This window comes from Ostrea edulis, chromosome 3 (genome assembly GCF_947568905.1).
Source record: "Ostrea edulis chromosome 3, xbOstEdul1.1, whole genome shotgun sequence".
Taxonomy (NCBI): Eukaryota; Metazoa; Mollusca; class Bivalvia; order Ostreida; family Ostreidae; genus Ostrea; species Ostrea edulis.
This window is the reverse complement of record NC_079166.1, coordinates 82935874-82959127: the sequence shown is the minus strand read 5'-3', so window position 1 is coordinate 82959127 and position 23254 is coordinate 82935874. Positions and strand designations below refer to the sequence as shown.

The window sequence follows — 23254 nt, the reverse complement described above, 5'->3', positions numbered from 1 at the left end:
AAATATATTTAAAACAGTGGTTCGTGTTAAATACGCTAAGGACCATGTTTGCAGTGGGTTTGGAAGTCTTGGAACATCTCCATATAACGCAGAAGACTGTTTTATCCTCCGGGTAAAAGCTTATCTGCGTGATGAACGATTATCGAATCTATCGTAACGGAGCTAAATACGCGTAAAAAATAAAAATAAACACTGACAAGCTATGTTATAGAAACGTTAAATGGGCGAATCGACATGATGGGTGTTTCCATATGAGTTAAAATGTATGTCGTCGAGTAATGTTGAAAGAAATACATTGATATGTTGCCGCATTAGCTCGCAACCTGCCGTGTAAAAGTTATTGTTTTGTGGGGTTTTATTATTATCATTTTTTGCAATAGATACGCAAGATTTTAGTGCTTTTAATGAAGTACTAAAATTTGAAATAAAACCCACAATCCCAAATATGCAGTTATTCTATTGGAATTTGCAGTGTTTGAGAAGTTTATTTTAGAACAGGCCTCATACTGGAATGCCAAGTCAAAGTCAAGCCAAATACATGTAAATAGAGAGGGTTGAATTTTTACATCCAGACCCTCGACATATAAAAGAGATGAATTATTTGCAGCTTAGTACTACAAAACTCCAACTTCATCTATCTAATCTCAACAGTAATTGATATGAATTTGTTCAACAATTTAAAGTTTTTTTCTATACTATATCCAGGAAATATTGATGGGAAATATAAGAACATCGTCAAAGAAAAGCTATAACCTAGGGTTTTTAGACGTTAACTCTTTCTGGCTACATAAAGTTACACAGTCTGACAGACAGATTAGTCCAACAGTTACTACTATAATCAAGGCACCAACACTCCCGATGGCTTTGGCACTTTGGCGCGGGTCATATGCAGATATCAAACTCCGCTCATATGCACTAGTGTTGTGTCTAGGGATTCTCAGACCTTCAAAAGCATTCGGTGACAAAACGAAATTTGTTGTATTGGTAACATTCGATCCTGAAAGGCAAAAATCAAACATATATGTATTGGTTTAATATGCACTATCTAAAAATAAGCGTTCAATTGTGCTCAACTTGTAGAAAAAAGAATTCACATAAGGATGGCAGTCCCCGGCGTATAATTTTTCGTCGAGATAATGTCACACTTATATACATTTAATATACATGAAGGTTATCTATGTTTTTCGTAGATCACTTATACACTGTACTTTCATGTAAACAAATCCAAATTTCATATTCTCCAGAGACAAAGTTGCAGTTTCTATTACTACAAACATATATAGTTTGATGCCTCCCTCCCCCAAACACACATAGAAAGAGAGATGGAGAAAGAGGGAGTTATAAGCATATACAGACCATTAGAAAATCTAGGTATCATAATTACAAACAAATACAAACTTTTAAATGCACCAGACACAGAGGTCCACTTTTCACAATTGCCATAAAATACAAACCTTGACACACTCCAGACACAGAGGTCCAGACTCCATTATGACAAGCACTCCAGTGGACATCCCCATATGCTCTGTAACCGGCTCTACAGGTGTACATCGCCATCGAGGTATTCCAGAACACATCTGCGTTTGCTAATGGTAACGGTGAATCACAAGGCACCGGCTCTACCAACATATATCATGTTCCATTTACCATTCATACCTCGAAATCCCGGGGAGTTGTAAAACATTATACAATTCATACAGTATAGTAAGCATTTCCATATGCATCTGTCTCCCTTACTAAATGTTTAGAGTTGCTAAATAGATTCCAATATAATACAGTTTATTTACATCATGCTACAATTCCTTTTTCAACTGGTATTTCCTTAATACTGCTCATTTTCGTGATTGGGATTACATATTATTCTTGACAAAATTAACTTCTTACCGACTAAACAGGTGTAGTTCGTCCCTGTCCATTGATCCCCAATACAGCAAATTAATGGATCTGCATTATTAGCGGTGAATCCACTCAAACAAGAGTATAATGTCACACTTCCATTCGTGCGTCCACTCGAGGTCTTCAGTGCGTCAGCAATGTCTGGAGGATTCGGGCACGATATTTCTGTGAATAATTTACATCTTCATGATGAGGAATAAATGAGGAATAATTCTACTGATGTCAGGCTGAACAATGCGCCCGCTTAGTCGGATATTATACAACCAACGACGATCTTATGACTTGTCGAGAAACCCCAACGGGAATAGAATATAGCATTGTTGCAAAACACTTAACACATGTACCAATTGTTTGAACACGATGTAGAAACCCACAGTACATAGAATGTATTGAAACTAAAGGTTAAAAAAGCCATTCCCAGAATCGAATTGCTCATGATTATTTTTTGACAATAGTAAGTGTAATATTAGCTAGATTGGTATACTTTGTCCTACCAAAAGATTTTATTTGAAAAGAACAGAAAAATCTTCTTTTGGCTTTCAGCACGACATATAGATACATTGATGATATTTTGTCTTTGAACAATATTCACATTCATTCATATCGCAATTCAATATATGCCAGGAAACTCGAAACTAATTTCTTTTTAAATATCTACTTCAAATTTTGATATTTTAGTGAACATAGACGTTAACGCAAACTAACAACTAAATTCTGTGACAATGGAAATGTCTTCAGCTTCCCAATTGTTAACATTCCATAATTATGCAGCAATGTTCCATTATCAACTGCAAATCGTGTTCAGGTCTCTTAACTGATTTGATAGGCGATAGCAAGTTCTGCGAATGATCAATTTTCAGATAGTCAACATTTTGGAAATTATATGGTTGTTATAAATGATCCAATTTGTAAAAGCAATCTGACGATAAGTTGAATGTTGTCTGAAGTGCTTCAGATCAATAGCTACATATGTAGGCCGTTCATAGCAAACTGAATCTAACTAAAAGTTACACTTTTTAACTATTCAAGACTTAGGGATCACGGAAGGTATGACAGGTCAGTAAAGGTTGGTTATTATTCCTAAGCACCTGATCCAACCACTGGTGTTTCAAGTGGCTCGGACTTGCCCTACTCTCACATTTGTATTCTTTTCAGGACTTATGAGTATGTTCACTTTCGTCATATTTACTTTCTGATTATCATTTGCGATGGTGTTTATCTAATACTATGTCTAAAATAACAGTTCAGTACTAAAGGAACTCATCGTTTTGAAGAGTGTCATCGAGTTGGTTGAATTCCTTTTTACTACGTCTTAATTGGTAAAAGTCGTTATATCAACAAATTATCACCCTGTTTATGAGATTGATCACTGTTTCTTATCTTCACCTTTCATGTATACAACAAAGAACAATACTCTAAGTTCATACATATAGAAAAGAGGATATGGTTCTTAGTTTTTTGTCATCCAAGGACCAATTCCAGAATTGTTTACTCATATAAATATCTCATTAGCTTTAGGTGAAATATAAAATATCACAAATTCTGACGTACGTATGACGCTTAATGCCGTGCCTACCGTGAACCGTGGCCTCTGTGGTCAAACTCATATCTGAAATACTCGCGTCTGGCACGTGCCAGGCGACTGGCTAAGGAACAATCACTACATGTGTGAAAACGATTATGTAGCAATTGCCCAAAGTCCTACAATACTGTCAACCATTACAAAATGATTGATGGAAATACATGAATTCCATTAAAAATGAGAATTATGACTGTATAGATGCCATGATGGAAATAAAGAGTGCAGGATAATCGGGGAAACCATAAATATATGAAACCTTAGAAAAGTTTGAAACTGAAATGTAATCAGCTAATATGACATTAGCAGTAAATCAAGTCTTTGTTGATTGATGATAAAAGATAGAAATGCAACACCACATTCGGTTTCTTCAGCACCAGCCAACGAGTGATTTTCAGCAAAATTAACATATACATGTACTATACTTATCCATTGATTACCCATTCTTTCGAATGACACGATACTTTTCGAAATCGGCCGAATTATAATTGTTGCATATCTTTTAAACTCCCCGTATAAATCAAGTAACGTTTAGAATACCTGCACATAAAAAGCTCGTGTTCGACCAGTGTGTTCCATTGCACGTTATAAGTGGATATCCGTTATTGGAAGAATATCCGGACAGACAGGAATACATTGTAATGCTTCCATTTTGAAATCCATCAGAAGTTTTCATCGCATTCTGGATACTCGGAGGTTCGCCACAGGTAACGTCTACAATGATATTAGCAGTGGGAATTTAGATTTGAAATATGGAAAGAAACTTATTTTGTATCAAATTATCATTTGCATCAAATATGCAATCCAAGCATTTAAGTGAAAGCAATATAAATCGAACGGAATTGATAAGTCATTAAATATACTTACTTAAACAAGCCAAAGTAATATATGACCAATGGGAGTTTATGCATCTGATGACGTTGTTTGTGTCATTCGCTGTGTAACCATGGTGACAGTAGTAAGTAGCCGTGCTACTATTAACATCGTAGAAGGCATTTGGTATTGAGGGTGGCAGTTCACAGCTGACTGTGCTCACTGATGCAGGGGAGATAATTGAATCTAAGAAATTCGATATTCTTCACTGATTTTACAAACAATTGTATGGATATATGTTATTATGTAAGAATAGTATTGTGCGTGTTAATTTCATAAGTTCTGATCAATGAATATGTTTTCTTAATATGCAATCATTACTTTATGAAAAGCAAAGTATGATTTCACAATTTTAGAACATTTATGTTTATTACGGGAACGATATCATAAGACATGTTGAACAAATGAAAGTAGGTGGATATAGCGAACAGTGATCAATCTCGTACCTCCTATAAGCAAAACAAATTAGAGAGTTGGACAGAGACGGACCCCTGTACAAACCAGAGGTGGATCAGGTGCTTAGAAGTAAGCATCCCCTATCGACTGGTCACACCCACCGTGAGTCCGCCCTATATCTTACTCAGACAAAATGGCTGTATGCATAATCAAAATCAGTGGGCCAAGAACGGCCTAACAATCGGTATGAAAGACGTTGGACAGCATTTGACTCAATGATAGGTTGTATTGGCAAATTACATGTAGATCGTTGTAACGACCATAGAATTTGGGAAATGCTGATTTTAAACGAGACTGTAGGAACCCCTGCACCATCAACTTGTTTGTCAGTAGCGTACCTTGATTTAAAAACTGACGATACGCAGAACAAGCTGTTGCATATGGAATCAAAGACAAAATTAAAACTATGCAACATTAAGAAAGTGTTTGCTATATAACATACCATAATTACGATAAACAACTTTGTTCACCTTTCCACATGAGTTGTTAGGACAAAGCATGTTGCAATGAATTATTTTAGAGCCAAAATAAACTGCAATATTTCCCTCTATTCATAATTTAGGGTGATCGACCTTGTTCTTATCAAATTATCCGTATCTAAATAATAATTGATAACAACCAATAATGACCAAACGTCTTGTATATATCCAAGAAAGGGAATTAAGCAAGCCAATATAAAAGAGTCAATAGTCCATGGTAAGTTATAAACCTCAAAGTGGTCAATATATGAATTACTGAACGGCCCTAAATTCCTACTTTACCGAATATATAACATTATGAATATGTATCATGTTCCGCCGTGAAAAGGCTGAAATATCGTCAAAATGGCGTATCAATCACTCATATTACGGCTATTACGGTTTTCAAGGGATGTCTAGGCACCTGATCCCATTTATGGTATGTCCAAGGGTTCACGTCTGCCCAATTCTCAGTTTTGTATTCCACGTTTGAGTTCTGAGATTGAACACTGTTATCTTCATCAATATGCATGTTCCATAAACGTAATATGAATGCACAAACGTTTACGAAACCAAGAGTCGTGGAAAGAACGTTTTCATAATGAAATATATCTCTAAGAGCAGTGCTTTCCTAAACTTCTTTCCAGTTTTACAGCATTGAAATAGTCGTTTTTGACAGGTGAACAGGGGATGTTTACTCCTCCTTCACACATGATCCCACTTCTGCTGTTTCCAAGAATCGATAGTTGACCTACTTTCAAATTCGTTTTCCCTAAAACAATTTCTAAGTTATCCCCACCATTTTTGCACCTAACTAAATGAACTTAATACCAAATACCTGAACATACAAAGACTGTGTCTGACCAATGTGTTCCATTGCATGTTATGAATGGATATCCATCATTGCCATAAAATCCTTGTTGACAGGAGTACAGGGTCATACTACCGTTTTGATATCCGTCGGATATTTTGACTGTATTCGGAATACTTGGAGGTTCTGCACACATAATACCTAAAACAATAATCAAAGGTTTCCAGCTTGACGGTTTTCTATTAACCCCGGAAGCATTAATGTTTTCCCTTATCTTAATGAAATTGGTGCAAAAATAGGAATAGTCAAAATTAATTCATGAGATGCTTACTTAAGCATGAGAGGGCGATACGTTCCCACTGTAATTCCACACAGTGGATGGAGTTACATGTGTCATTTGCTGTGTAACCATAATGGCAATGGTAGGTGGCAGTGTTATTGGTGACGTCATAGTAAGCATTTAGTACAGAAGGGGGTAATCCACAATCGATGATTTCTGCTGAAGACGAGAATGAATTCTATCAAGTCGAATGGTTCCATTAAAAGAGATGAGTAATTGGAAAATTAATAGTTTGCAATCCATGTCTTAGTACCATATATTTTTTTCCCGGATCAATTTCATATTCTTCATTGAAAATAACACTAGAATATTTCTGAAGTAGTGTTCCTGATAGGACAACCTGAGCTGATACTCGTTCAAGTTTTATGAAAGAGCATAAAATCCGAATTTGTGTATGAGTGATTTGTTATGGCAGACTGATATGTCTTTTATTATTTGGTTACATTAGGAGAATGGTTACATTAAGACATTAAGCTGTTTGATAAAAAAAAAAAACAAGGTTCAGCATTTTCAAACAAAGGGTGTAATATTACTTGAACATGTGTACTGTGTGGGCGACCAATGTGATCCGTTACACGTTATTTCCTGATATCCATCATTAGCCACGAATCCTGAAATGCAGGAGTATAAAGTTGAACTTCCGTTCTGAAATCCGTTTGATATCTTGATTGCATTTGGAATATCAGGTGGATAAGGACATGATGTGTCTGGAAAAAGATATGGACAGAGTCATTGATATGAAATACACAATCATCTACATTTGGTTAATCTATAGATCATGTTCTCAGTTTATCATTTTCACACTACGTAGATATGCGCTGAAAATGTATGTTGTATGTTTCAATCGTTACTATATATGTATTGCTAGCTGCAATAATGTAGCCCTCTCTGATTTTTTTTTTAGAGAGAGGGCTACAACTTAGGATCTCCGTAATGGTGCAAATGCGGGAGTGATTCACTGCCGCAACATTTGCGCTCATTCTAAACATTTCCTGACTTTCTTTACGTAAATAAAATTATAATCTATGTTTCTTAGTCAATATATAAATTTACAACCTGCAACTTAAGATTTGTGAGGCTCTATTCTACCGTTTTCAACAATTTCAATAAATTCCAATTTCTCGATTCATATTTGTGCGCCATGTTTGATGTACTGAAGTTTCAACTTCCGATTGTCAAGTCATTTGCATATGCCATATAAGGTAGTATTTACATCAATGGACAAGTATGGAGGCGAAAGCTATTTCGTCGGTATTGAAAAGGTTTGAATTTAATATCTAGTTAAAAACCGAACAGCAGAGTGTAAATTTTTTCTGCAACAATATGATTTTCCTTTCTTTGTCGAAGTAGCTCGAGTAACTACATTTTCGCGCTGATTGTCAATGTTTAGGTTTTGCATTAGATCCACCTACAAGATCTCGCGATAACAAGCATGGAGGAGCAGACGAAGAATTTTGCATGCTGTATATTATATTTAATGAAAAACACCTTTATTAGACATGCCCGAGCACAAAGTTGGTACTCCTTTTGGTGTAAACAACATTTGGGACTAATACACAGAGTTTATTATCGGTTATTAATAAAATAATTTGGCACCATTACGGAGATCCTATGGACTTGTAGCCTTATCCCGAAAACGTCAGAATAAAAAAATTGATATGGCTACATTATTGCACTAATGGATTGCTAGCCAGTGATCTTTACATTATAGCATTAGATGGCACAAAGGTCTTACTGAGACAACTCAGAGTTGGTGAGCCCCACTGTCCTCCCACACACAAAACAACATTGTTCGTTTGATTTGCACTAAAACCCTCATGACAATGGTAAGTCGCGGAATTGTTCTTGATTTCAAAGTAAGCATTTGGAATTGGCGGTGGCACTTCACAGGCTGTGGACCCTTGAATTATTTCTGAAATGAAAGAATGTGCAAACTCATTTATCCTATCTTATTGCCTATTACATCAATATTATTCACCGAAAATATCAATATCCTACGGGATATAATTATATTTCATTATATGTGAGACATTCTTTTCAAATACAAGAAAGTATAATAATATATGATATACCTAATGGTAAAGTGTGTCTGACGAACTTATCCCATTGGATTGAAACAAACCTATTACTGGTATAGGCTAAAGTGCCTCAATACAGGAAGCGATCCTAATTAACAATACAGTTAAATGTTGTGTCCGACCAGTGTTTTTCATTATTGGAATCACACCTTCTTCCTGGTATAAGTACATTTTGTATCTGACCCATACACTGTATTAAAATCGGTACAGATAAAAGTTGTGTCTATTCAGTGCGTATAAATACGGAATGAACGATTCTTACCGGTACACACAAAAACGAGTGTCTCATCAGGGTTTTTTATTACCTGTACAGGTAGACACAAAAGCGAGTGGATCATCAGTGTGTTCCATTACCTGTACAGGTGATAACTGCTACTCACTGGGGAATTACATTACAAATATATCTAACATATGTTTGTGAACGGCGTGTTACAGTATTGCAAACAAGTCCGCCTAAAATACAGGCTGAATTTGTCTCTGAATAATGTGTTCCATTACAAGCAAAATGACAAACTCCCCGTCGAGGCCTCATTACGTCACCTACGAATAGACCTCTCCTATGTGACGCAACACAATATGCAGATTTGTATATTGTGAGTCCGCTATTATCACGCAGGCAAATAACACTAAAGAAGTAGTTCGCAGTTAAAAGTTTGAAGATATTGATATTAAGAGCATTACTATAAAAGTATGGATTTTATTTTAAACATAAAATGATCAAAAGATCATTAAAAAGTAGGGAGACTCTGTTCAAATTATTGTGTAAAGTAATGAACTTGATGTTTACGTTCTTGTTTTGAAAGTTGTTTACGTTTGACGTTATGTTTTTTCGTCATTCTACAGTGACGTCACAGTATACGCGGCCTAAGAAATCGCTATCCCATAATGCCTAAGTGGAAGAGTTTGGTTTGTGAGCAAACGAACTCTGGTGGAAGTTTGGCAAAATGATTGTGCCTGATCAGTAACCATAGCATGAAGCAAACTTGCTTACGAGTACCGATAGATTTTGTGTTTGTCCAGTGCGTTTCATTACAAGAAAAAGAATACTTACCGGTGCATGTCAAAGATCCGTTTGACCATTACGTTCCATTACAAGAAATATGCCTACTTCTCAGCACAAGTAAAACCAATTGACTGAAGAGCGTGTTTCATTACAAGAAATAAGAATATTACCGGTGCATGTCAGATTTGTGTCTGACCAGTGCGTTCCATTACAGGAAATAAGCCCGTTTCCGCCGTTGCCGGAGTATCCTCTGACACACGAATATAATGTCAAACTTCCATTTTGTGTTCCATCAGATAACCGCAGTGTATTAGCAGTGGTATGGGGGACTGGACAGGACATAACTGTTAAGACAAGATGAAATTGATTAATACACTTTAACTACACACATCCTACCAATCTTTAAGAAACGGAGGCACAGGGAATATTGATGCACCTATTCTATGACAGCATAATTGTAATAACCAAAATAATGAACGCACCTATCGATGGAATACTCTAATTGACAAGTCTTCTACCTCATTTCTTGTGGACGTACAGAAATGGTACAACTTTATGAATCAGCAAGGAAATCTTTAAGATCACGCTGTAACTTTCCCATCATAATTTGGGATAGAGAATAAGTGGACCTACCTTCGCAAGATAAATTAATCTGTTCCCAGAGTGAGTTGTTACAGTGTATAACGTTGTCTGTCTGGTTTGCTATGTATCCATTGCTACAGTGGTACACAGCGGTATGGTTATTGACTACAGAGTAACCATTAGCGAGACTTGGTGGGAGTGGACATATTTCTGAAATAAGAACAAGTGCACTGTACAACTACTTCTTACTTCAGGGAAGTGTGATATAAAGATAATTTGTTCACAATTAACAGCACCCATATTAATAGTTCATTCATAAACTTGAACTCATTTACAGTCTGCTTGTAGACGTGTATTTCAAAGGATACGGGGAAACTTTGGTTCTGATTTCAAAATTTCACAGACACGTGACTTAATAGAAACTGGTTTGATATGAGATAATTCCACGACTAAAATAAAGGATACACCAGATACACGTGTACTTACCTCCAGGAGGCCTTCCTGTAGTTATAACCCGGACAGTAACAACAACAGAGGAAGCCTGTATAGACTGAGTTCCTGATCCCCACACTCCTCCCACGTAAATAGGGTAACCATAAGCGACGTCGGGCGTCCACAACAAAACATGGGATTGGTTGTAGCCATATAAAGTCCCTCCAAATGGATCTGAAGCTGCAGTGTCTCCCAGACTGGCGGACCCAGCCCCGTAAAAAGTAGTCCCGCTTGATACTGTGCTATCTTTTGTCTATATTGATTGCAAATAACAATAGAATTAAACTGCGAATTGTTTGATTTGATTTGTGAAATTAAAGAAGCATGACCTATATGAAAATGTAAAGATACAGAACACCAATCAATCTCATATATACCACAACGATTGCACAATTATAAGAGATTGGCAAACATGGACCCCTGAACCCTCCTCCTTGGTATCTCCTGTTATTGCGTTTAGATGCCCCTTCATCTGTATACTTTATAGCTACATTCAAACATCTTTGTTTGCCCCGAGAAAGGTGTGGATCCTCCCAAGGATGTATCAAATTTATTGAGTCGTTGGTAATTTTCCTGATTTATATTCATAGTCAACATACCTGAACAACAACTAAATCGTACTCAGGATTGAAAATACTGGTAATTGGCGCTTGGTTTACAAGGATATTAGCATCCTTTTGATATGGGTAATTGTCAGTTTGTATGATTTCTTGTGATGACAAAATCCAGGCTCGAATGATAACATCAGCAGAACTGTACGATACATCTTCAGAGCCCCATCCATCCTTAAAGCAAGCAATGAAGTCATCTGTCAACGAAAATCAAAGTATGGATATCATTGTGGATATATCTGAATACATTTTCTACAAAGAGGGTAGTATCTCTCTCTCTCTCTCTCTCTCTCTCTCTCTCTCTCTCATTATTTCTTCCTCTTGCTCTCTCCTAATCCGCCATCACTCACTCTTAGATAATTAGAATCGATAGACACATCATACACTGATAGTACCAGGATCTAGCTATCGTTTTTAAGGGGGCACTAACTGAGGAAGAAATCACTTCCTCAGTCAGTGCCCCCTTAAAAACGATAGCTAGATCCTGGTACTATCAGTCTAAAGTCTAAAATTCTTGACAGAAAAAAATAATTTGCCGTTTTTGTCAAAACCCCAAAATCGGAAGGAGGGGTGAGAAACAATAAAAAGTAGGAGGGAGGCAGTCATGCAATATATCTACATTTGCATGTGAGAATAACGGAAAATAAATGTTGTCGAAAAGTGGGGGAGGGGGTTATGCCCCTTCCACTACCTCTGATTCTTTGGGCCTATACATGTAGCATGAAGTCATAAGCACATATCAAGTTTTCTGCATTTGCTTAAATGTTAATGTATGATTAAACACACTTCCATCAATGCAAAGAACAAATATGGTTGGACATCATCAAATCCATTTAAATGTTGAATGGCTAACAAATATTCCTTACAATTCAACGAAAAATGTGAAGCATGACCAAATGTCCAGCTATTTCAAGACCCCACCAGGTGAAAAATAATGTCATGTTTCCTTATTATTCGACATACAGTGATCTGTTATTTTTAAGATTCCTGACACTCACCAGCTTCACTAGCTCCCCAGAGTGTCACTGAAGACTCGGTAATCCCGAACACCGTGCCACAGCTGTTTATCCACTTTGGGCCGTGATTAAGAGTGGTTGGTGTGGTCCCTAGATTAATATTAATATCAAACATTTTCATATTCAATATTTGATAGGTATTTCTTTTTATATTACGCCCCTTGAAACGAATTCAATCAACAGTCCAAGAAATAAAAGGGCAATATGGAATGAAAATATTTATATTTATACATACATATCATCCTTTTGTGCAATCCAGCTTGAATTATTTCTTGTGAACTATTTTTATTAGTGGCGCGTAAGATTGTCAATATATAATTTGTAGTACTTCAGTTTGGATTTGAGTTAAAGTGAACTGAATATATATGATTAACTGGTATCAAAATCTCGTATTTGCTACACTATAGATTTGTAACTAGTTAACTGCGCATTCATTGAGTCGGTGCTAATTTATTTATATATCATTTTTATTGACACTTTATTTCAAACAGTAAAATAAGTTTATGGAAAAATGAAAGCATTGAACGTCGCCGCCTTATTTCATATTATCAAATATACTTTAATTAAATATCTTGCTTCCAACAGGCGCAGAAAATCTGTGCAGTTGTCAATATTTATTGACGGATAGTGAACGGTGTAGAATGAGATTGTGTATTTTATCCGCATATCTAAAGTGATTTTAATGAACATTTTAAAATGAAAATTGTCACTAATGGCTCAACACATTGATTTCTGGAAAAACAAGGTATAAATTATATGGATAATGCAACATTACATTGTTCATGTACAACTGAAGGTTGCCATGAGACACATCATAATTAGGTGTGGCATGACAATGCGCAATGGATATTTTATTCTATTTGATAAAATTGATTTAGAGAATTGTTATGAGAAACTTTATCAAAAAGACGTTTTAAGAGAAGAAAATATTTCTTACAGTGGCCTTCAAATCGATGTTTACATGTATCAACATTTTATCTCTTAACAATATTCAAAGCGGTTGAGCCCTGTCAAAAGGGGATGTTTATTCCCCCTAGGAATCCCACCTCTGGTGTCCCCAGGGTCCGTGTTTATCCTACGTTTAGTCCTTCTGTTGGTTTAGTATTATCTATGGTATTTATGAGATTGATAACGGTTTCTTATCTACTTTTAGTTTTGTATGTTTGTTCTTCTGTTAGTTTAGTATTATCTATGGTATTTATGTTTGTTCTTCTGTTAGTTTAGTATTATCTATGGTATTTATGCTTGTTCTTCTGTTAGTTTAGTATTATCTATGGTATTTATGCGATTGATAACGGTTTCTTATCTACTTTTAGTTTTGTATGTTTGTTCTTCTGTGGTTTAGTATTATCTATGGTATTTGTTTGTTCTTCAGTTAGTTTAGTATTATATATTGTATTTATGAGATTTATCACGGTTTCTTTTCTTCGTCTCCTCGTTCTATTGTAGGCTCGTTTTAATGTCAGGGATAATAAAGTCCGTGCTCCTTCGTGCAGGATCTCAAAATTTAAATTCACTGCAACACAGACCCTGCAAGGGTTGAAAGGAATCATTGTGTATGACAGATGGTTTTAGATGAAAAGATGGAAATTCTAGTACAGTTATCATTTCTTGGAGGTATCACAGAAATTTAAAAAACAAATATGCATGTTACCTGCTAGGTTTTATTTTAGCTGTTATCAAAAAATCGTTTTACTTAATAAAGGTTGTAGTATTACTAGGTATCGATTTTTTAACATACTAGGTATATCTAAATGGAGCTTTTATCATTATTATTTTGAATTGTAGGATAAAATGACATGCGTTTAATATTTATTAAAATGTATCACTTTAATCTTTAGTATAAGACATTTTGATGAAGATACAATAATATTAATTACCACAAACGTACATTATAAAGATATAATAATATTAATTACCACAAACGTACATTATAAAGATATAATAATATTAATTACCACAAACGTACAATATAAAGATATAATAATATTAATTACCACAAACGTACAATATAAAGATATAATAATATTAATTACCACAAACGTACATTATAAAGATATAATAATATTAATTACCACAAACGTACAATATAAAGATATAATAATATTAATTACCACAAACGTACAATATAAAGATATAATAATATTAATTACCACAAACGTACAATATAAAGATATAATAATATTAATTACCACAAACGTACATTATAAAGATATAATAATATTAATTACCACAAACGTACATTATAAAGATATAATAATATTAATTACCACAAACGTACATTATAAAGATATAATAATATTAATTACCACAAACGTACATTATAAAGATATAATAATATTAATTACCACAAACGTACAATATAGTTGAATCATCTGAAAATCAAATCTTAAATGGAAAGTGCTAAACTGTCCTGTTTATATGAATTTATTCATTTTTAATTAATTAATTCTTCAAGTTCAATCACATTAACAAAATCAATGAATATGTTATCATTTCATTGATAATTTTCACGGAAGTTCGTTTTCGTTCGTGACATTTTCGGGTTTGTTTGAATTTGGTAAGCTGATTGTACTTTGAAGCATGCCCTTTCTTTACTGTTTATGGTAATTCTGTTAGCGAGTTCCTGTTCCTGCTCTGTAATCTTTACTACAAGGTTGTCATGTTGGTGTAAAATCGTATAATGTTATAATTCACATACTCTATCTTCAAACTTGTTGCTATATAATTATCCCCTGATAAGCACGGCCGGAGGTGTTTCCGTTTTGAGCACTTCCGTTGATTTTGATGTAGGTTGTCTTCCATTTCACCACAAAGCTAGGTATACACCTCATTTACTCTGCCTAAGGGGAACTACCAGTTCAATTTTCTGTTTGATTTCATATCTTTTTTAGAAGTGCAAATTGTCTGTTTTACATTTATCTTATGTCCGTTAGACTATGCAAACACATTACCTGTTTATACATATACATGTATACTTTGTATGTTAGTCTGTACAAAACTCTGTGTTCATTATTGCGGGGCCCGTCTTTGTAGCAGTAATAAACCATTCAACATTACCTCTCCAATACACACATATCGACTGATAAAACCCAGATTGACTTCTGTTGAGTCTCTAAATGTCCGCCAACACTATATGTCCGCCCACCTCTCAAAGAAATTGTTATAATCAACATTTTTTTCTGTGTTATGTCATGGATTTGTGAATTTGCGAAGATGACATGTAGTTGTTGTTTTTTGTTTGTTTTTTTTTTTGTTTTTTTTTTTTTGTTTGTTTGTTTGTTTTTTTTGGTTTGGTACCAGCGCTACAGTATATTGGGAATACATGATTGTGTCGGATTGTTATGTGAATTTGTGTCTAAAACTTGCAGTGTCAGCCTATCGATGCATCCATCAAATGCGCAGGAGAAAATGAGACCTTTCAATTAAAACCATTGTACCATTCTGATTCAGTGATATTTTAGACCACTGAATAGCAAGTATATTTCACTCCCTTCCAAGGTTGATTAAAATAAATTTGTAAATTTTATTCACTTGTATTCATTTCCAGTTGCAAAATACATGTACTAATTGTTCGTTCTTAGTATAGGTTGCACCCCTGCAAAACAATGCATGTGTTGAACACATTTTTCTTGGTAATTTCCTTATCCTTGCGTTTAAATATTGCTGTGCTGTCCTTGTTGATAGCATTCATTCATTCTGTATTTTGTAAAATACTGTATGTATGGTCACGTAAACGTCATCATTGTTTTCAAAACGTTCTAAAACTCGCTAGACCACCGCGGTGGCCGAGAGGTTAGAACGTTCGCCCCGCATGCGGTAGGCCGGGGTTCGAATCCTGGCCGTGACAGACCCAAGTCGTTAAAACGGGTAGTGACAGTTCCATCGCCAAACGCTCGGCATCAGGTGTGAATGCCACGGGTCCTCGGAGATGACATCGAAAACGGATGCCCCATGTCACAGTAGGTGTAGCACGATAAAGAACCCTCACTGGTCAATGGCCAAAACTATTAAGTTATCATTCATTTTTCATTCAGTCACCTTTCAATTCACTGTTTAAAGATAACATTTCATCCTGTGGGATCGCTTGATATAACGATCTAGTTTGCCAATACAATCTATTTTGGGTTAAATGCTGTTTGACGTGTTTCATACAATTTGTTAAGCCTTCTTTACACGACGATTTTAATTACCAATTACTCCTTTTATACCGATTACTCCGTTTATTTGATCGATATATTAGGCTCACTGCAGGTGTGACCGGTCGACAGGGGATGCCCACTCCTCCTTGGCACTTCATCCAACCTCTCTCCAGGAGTCCGAGTTTGCCATTCTTGTAATTATGTATTCCTTATAGGAGTAAAAACAGTGATCACAGTTCGCAAATTATATGGTCGCTATAACGATCTAGTTTGCCAATACAATCTATAATTGGATGAAATGCTGTCTAACGTGTTTCATACCGGTTGCTAGACCGTTCTTGACACGTTGATGTTAACTACGGATAACTGTTTACCTGATCAGGATATAGGGCTCACGGTGGGAGTGAAGGGTCGACAGGGGATATTTACTCCTCCTAGGCACTTGATACAGGGGTCCGTGTTTGCCCATCTATCTCTTTTGTATTGCTTATAGGAGTTATGAGATTGATCACTGTTCGTTATCTTCACCTTTCATTCTATAAAACAGCTGAGCTGTGGGTAGTCCGGTCACCGTGACAGGGTCCCGGATTGATGTTAGTGTTAGACGATGTGTTGCATGTATGTAGTTATATTAGCGTCTTTACAACTAACGTGTAGCGGGTTTTTTCCCGCGAGATGATAATATCGACTTATTTTAGTGGTATTGGATGATGCTGCAAAGGTACATCTGCATCCAAATGTGTCTGCAATCATAATACGATTTCCGCAAGAAAGGTAACTCTATATAGCAGATGTTAAATGTCGATGGTGCGAGTAGCACTTTTCATCTTGAGAAATAATTAAACTAATGGGGTTAATTTATCAGTCGTTTCTGTAGTAAACGTTTTACAGATAAGTTATTAACAAAACATTGTTTATCAAGTTTTTTGTTTTGTTAAGGTCCCCCTGTCCACCAAAATATATACCGTTGAAAATACTCATATGGTTATGAGGCAGAAAATCACAAAGTTTTACATCCACGAAATAAAATCTCTATACGGTAATCAAACCGAGTGTGACTGTGTTTATTCCCGTTAGTGTGACTGTGTGTTGTTTACAATCAAGTTAAATCCTTGCGCCTTGTGCATGCAAGGTTAAGATAACGAACAGTGATCAATCTCATAACTCCTATAAGCAATACAAAATAGATAGTTGGGCAAACACGGACCCCTGGACACACCAAAGGTGGGATCAGGTGCCTAAGAGGAGTAAGCATCCCCTGTTGACCGGTCACACCCGCCGTGAGCCCTATATCCTGATCAGGTAAACAGAGTTATCCGTAGTGAAAACCAGTGACCCAATGCGAGGTTGTACTGACGAACTAGATCGTTATAACGACCATAGAATTTGCGAAATGCTGACTTCAATCAAGACTATTGAAATCCCTGTACCATCAACTTGTTTGTCATTACCTTACCTCGATTTAAAAACTGACTATACGCAGAACAAGCTCTTGCATATCGAATCAGTTGAAATATATAAACACCATATGCAGGTGATAATGGAATATTGCTTCACAAATATGGGAAGTTGACGATGAAGAAGCTGAAATCATCCCGTTTGTCATACAGCTGAGTTGTCAGTTTGCCGTTAATGTATAAATGTAATCATATTAGTGTGACTTAGTGTTGTTTACGTGTTGCTTGTAAATATTATTTGCTTGAACGAGAATGTATATTGTTTATAATCCTATGTTAATGTTAGATCAACGATGTGCTGTGTACGTAGTAGCGTTACCGTAGGTTCGTGTTGTTCTATTTTAAAGATTGTTAGACAAACGACTTGATGTCTGTAGTTGCACTAGCTTGAGTCCAACTTTGACATAAGTCTATGTCATTGTTAAATCAATGAAATATTGTGTATCAAACTTTTTGAAATCAGAAATAACAATAAACATGTAAGAGCTATTTTAAGGAAAAACAGAGTGCCAAAACTTGAGTCAAATTTGTCCAAGGATAAGAGCTATGCATGAGGGAGATAATCCTTAATTTTGAAATGAATTTCTAAATTTATCGCAGCAATTAAGTATACATCCGTATTTTCAAGCTAGTAACGAAGGACTTAGCTACTGGACTGTAGGGACCCTCGGGGACTAGCAGTCCACCAGCAGAGACCTCGACCCAGGGGTCATAATGTAAAACTTATACGGTACCAATTTTGATGCACCAGATGCGCATTTCGACAAATAATGTCTATTCAGTGATTATCAAGCCGAAATTTTGGAAAATCTAAATAACAATAAACTTGTAGGAGCTAAAAGGAAAACTAGAGTCCCAAAAACTGAAGCCAAATTCGTCCAAGGATAAGAGCTATGCATGCGGAAGATAATCCTTAATTTTGAAATGAATTTTGTTTTAAATTTTAACACAGCAATTAAATATACATCCGTATTTCCAAGCTAGTAATGAAGTACTTAGCTACTGTGCTGTACAGACCCTCGGGGACTAGCAGTCCACCAGACGAGACCTCGACCCAGGAGTCATAATGTAAAACTTATATGGTATCAATTTTGATGCACCAGATGCACATTTTTACAAATAATGTCTCTTCACTTATGCTGAAGCCGAGATTTTGGAAAATCGAAATAACAATAAACTTGTAGGAGCTAAAAGGAAAACTAGAGTGCCAAAACTGAAGCCAAATTCGTCCAAGGATAAGAGCTATGCATGCGGAAGATAATCCTTAATTTTGAAATGAATTTTGTTTTAAATCTTAACACAGCAATTAAATATACATTCGTATTTCCAAGCTAGTAATGAAGTACTTAGCTACTGCGCTGTACAGACCCTCGGGGACTAGCAGTCCACCAGACGAGACCTCGACCCAGGAGTCATAATGTAAAACTTATATGGTATCAATTTTGATGCACCAGATACACATTTTTACAAATAATGTCTCTTCACTTATGCTGAAGCCGAGATTTTGGAAAATCGAAATAACAATAAACTTGTAGGAGCTAAAAGGAAAACTAGAGTGCCAAAACTGAAGCCAAATTCGTCCAAGGATAAGAGCTATGCATGCGGAAGATAATCCTTAATTTTGAAATGAATTTTGTTTTAAATCTTAACACAGCAATTAAATATACATTCGTATTTCCAAGCTAGTAATGAAGTACTTAGCTACTGCGCTGTACAGACCCTCGGGGACTAGCAGTCCACCAGACGAGACCTCGACCCAGGAGTCATAATGTAAAACTTATATGGTATCAATTTTGATGCACCAGATACACATTTTTACAAATAATGTCTCTTCACTTATGCTGAAGCCGAACTTTTGGAAAATCGAAATAACAATAAACTAAATAACTTCAAATCATAATGATAACTGGCCTGTACTTCCATATGATTGTAGCTTGAACAGTAATCATCTGTGTCAGACACAGTGTTTTGAAAAGCCCACAAAATATTATACAACATGATTTACCCTCATCTATAGATTTTAGAACATTATCATATGTTTCAATAAGTCGATACACTATTGAGTGACATGGTAAAAATCCATCTTGATATTTATAACAAAAAGGCTATTGTTATGAAAATTGTATAGATACTTAATCATGACACGTTCCATGACTTTTGCAATGCAGAAACAGGTATATAATTTGATAAAAGTGTTGGAAGGAAAAATACAATCTCTTATTGATCTGTTGAACAAAATACACAAAGGATTTGGCTATGACACGCATGGTAAACTTTAACATTCTGGGACTTATATCATCTGACCCAATAGGCTAGTTGGTGGGTAAAATTGATACTATATTTACAATGTCTTGCTTTGTGATAGGTATCTGACGGGTAAACTTGGCCATCTATTGTTTACTATTACGTCTAATCGGGGGCATGTGGAGTGCAGTTGCATTTCCATCGCTGTGTGTCGTGTTCAGTTGCGTTAACGTCATTGCATGCTGTCTATCATAGCTGTGTTTGACCAACTGTGATGAGGGTTTTTTTTGCTGTCTACGCTTGTGTGAAAGCCTCTTTTTGGATCTACTAGGTGTACATTCCCTACGGTCAACAAGGATAGTGTGTTGACCCCGCACGTTGTGGTCAGTCAATATTTGCTTATATCGGATAGCTATACATATATATTATGCTAATGTAAAAATCTCCTAAAAAATAAACAAAAACAAAAATATTCAGCCTCTTACCCTGTGCGTCTGACACGTATCCATCGCTTAATAGCAGTTGTACGGTGACGAAGTCCGGGTAGACCCCCAGGTTGTGAATGACGTCAGTGTACGGAGCAGCTGTAGAATGCAGAACTTATCAAATAGAATCAATCCCAGATATCAATTACTTAACAAGATTCTCAAAGCATGGGAACCAAGATATTGTCAGATGGAATATCTGCATTGCATGAATACAGAATATGAAAATATCAAAAAAATTAATTATCATATTAGTAATTAAAACTTCTGCCAGTCAATATAAAAACTCAAAATTATATTTCTATCATAATCTTATTTTCATTTATAATCCCTAATATAATGTGGTCTCAATTTTTACAATAGATATAAATAGTACATTTAACATCTACAATCTATTTGGAATATATGCATTGCAAATTTTTATATTCGTTATTACATCGTTTTTGATCGTCTGAAGCGTGAAATGTGTGAAATTTATATCGGCAGTTACTGTAAGTGACAGTGAACATCGGTAAACATGTCAATTTCAATCGTGCTTCCCTCGACTCTGTTCAAACAAGCGATAAAAAATGTTGAATGCCTTTTTTGACTAAATATAAATCGCTGCACATGTGTTTGGGTAAGGGGACTGTTGACCAACCACAAAACCAATCTTGTTTACATGTTTATAAAACTTTACTATTACCTTGGTTATTATCAAATAACCGATTTTTTTCCGCAAGTGATACTATTGGCTTCTTTAAGCGGTTTTATACCATACAACAATTTTTTGATATCTACATTTACACCCAAATATGTCTGCAATCATAAAACGTATTTTCGCAAGAAAGATAAATGCATATAGCTGTTGGTACACGTAGCACTATTCAGTTCAAGAAGTATAAAATCTACTGGGCTTTTCTTTAATGTCAGTTGTAATAAAACGTAAAACAAATAACTTATTAACGCTGCACTACTTAACTAGTTTTATGTTTTGAAAGTTATGTCCGTCAAAATACGAGTATATTCTGTTAAATTTTGTGTATGCTTATATATATGAGCTGGAAAATCGTCTACTTTTACACCAGCGGAAAAGGCCTTGATATGGTATGTAATAGCAACAGTTAAACATTTAGGGCTTTACATGTATGTATTTACATTTTACATGCTTTTTATCTAAAAATAGATTTATCTCATTCTGTATCTTTAATCGTTTCTGTCTTTTGTTATGGGCAATGGAGGAGGAAGGCCTAACACTAATTCTTTAAAGGAGATGGGGGAGTCAAAACATAATTAAAAATGCGGATATATTTTACATTTTGAAATCGTCGTTGTTCCACTGAAAGCAGGTGTGGGCCAATCTGAATTTCTCCACGCTCTAACTCGAACATTGCATGTCGTGAATGAAGCAACAAATGGACCGGTGTATAAAGCGCCACCTGTATAATGAATAGAAATTTTAAAAAAAATAAGTACATATGTATAGTGATATCAGAAAACCTTATCGAGATTGTAGCTTTTCTTGACATGCCAGAAAATAGTATCCAAACATCTTTGTGCAGAAATATTCCCATACAACAAATGACATGTCTAGTTATTAAAATGTAGCAGAAATATGAATAATGAAAAGTTGAAAATAACGAACAGTGATGAAAGGTGAAAATGACGAACAGTGAACAGGCTTGTAACTCTTATAACCAATACAAAATATATTGTTGGAATAAGACGGACCCCTGGATATACTAGAGTTGAGATAATGATTTATCTCATAACTCTATATTTTAATAAAAGAAAGTTTTCCTTTTTGTTTTGAACGGGAGTTAAAGTCGCAAAAAATTGCAAGAAAATGCATATTTTTTTTGCAGCATTTATCATCATTAGGGTGTCAGTAGTAACGTATATTGTGTGAAAAACGAAATTACCGAAATCATATCAAATTGTAAATAAAATTGAAATATCAAGTGTAACAGAAAATGCCAGTATTTTCAGATTGGACAAAAATTCATGTTGGATTCAAGAAAAATCTAACAACATTAAACATTTAAAATAATCTAAACATTTTCCTCTCTAGCTTCGTTGTATGGGTAAGTGAATTTTCTATATTGTTCCCATACCATGAAAGGCGATGATGACATACAGTGATCAATCTCATAATTCATATAAGCAATACCAAATAGAGAGTTGTGAAAACACGGACCCCTGGATATACATTTGTACAGTGATCAATCTCATAACTCATATAAGAAATACAAAATAGAAAGTTGGGAAAACACGGGCCCCTGATCACACCAGAGATGGAATCAGGTGCCTAGGAGGTGTAAGCATTCCCTGTGGAGGAATAGTTATAGGAGTTTGCTTCTTTCCCCATTTTATTTTTGGAACATTTAACTCAAAGAAATCATAATATAACAATTATATTCCATTCTTGGATTGATCTATTTTTGATTTTTTTTCTCAGGATCTACCCCTACTATTTATGCTGTTAAAATCACCTACCGGTCAGGAGAACCCGTCCCGGTCCGTTCCCATTGTTCTGAGTCACTGGGACGTATATCTTTACATCTATATCGTTATAAAGGTAACCAACACCCCCGTAGTCTGTCACTAGATCATCATCTCTCTGGGCGGATCCAAGTCCTGGGAATATGTATTCATTTCCTTCGTGAACCACTTTAACTTGGACGTCCACTTTTGCCGGAAGCTCTAAAAACGGATGGGGAATGACCAGCGGACTTACCCCGTCCAAAACCAT

General features: G+C 35.5%; 1 protein-coding gene across 1 annotated transcript; it reads right to left on the bottom strand.

Annotated features, from left to right (window-relative positions):
* Nucleotides 1-474: 474 nt before the first annotated feature.
* Nucleotides 475-23254, bottom strand: LOC125658649 (sushi, von Willebrand factor type A, EGF and pentraxin domain-containing protein 1-like). The gene is made up of 14 exons (XM_056161029.1): nucleotides 22999-23254; nucleotides 20524-20622; nucleotides 12178-12285; nucleotides 11278-11376; nucleotides 10563-10823; nucleotides 10128-10286; nucleotides 9665-9838; nucleotides 6947-7024; nucleotides 6101-6274; nucleotides 4343-4534; nucleotides 4016-4189; nucleotides 1885-2061; nucleotides 1455-1619; nucleotides 475-997 (listed from the first exon to the last, which is right to left on the bottom strand). Exons 1-14 carry the CDS (start codon nucleotides 23252-23254, stop codon nucleotides 747-749), a joined length of 2367 nt encoding a protein of 788 aa, XP_056017004.1. The 3' UTR covers nucleotides 475-746.

Excerpts from the sequence above, each read along its gene's own strand:
- LOC125658649 (XM_056161029.1), bottom strand. The coding sequence starts at position 23,254 with ATGGTTTTGGACGGGGTAAGTCCGCTGGTCATTCCCCATCCGTTTTTA. Across the intron at positions 20,623-22,998 it reads GGGACGGGTTCTCCTGACCG|CTGCTCCGTACACTGACGTC; the intron begins GTAGGTGATTTT and ends TGCATTCTACAG. Across the intron at positions 998-1,454 it reads TGTGTCTGGAGTGTGTCAAG|GATCGAATGTTACCAATACA; the intron begins GTTTGTATTTTA and ends TTTGCCTTTCAG.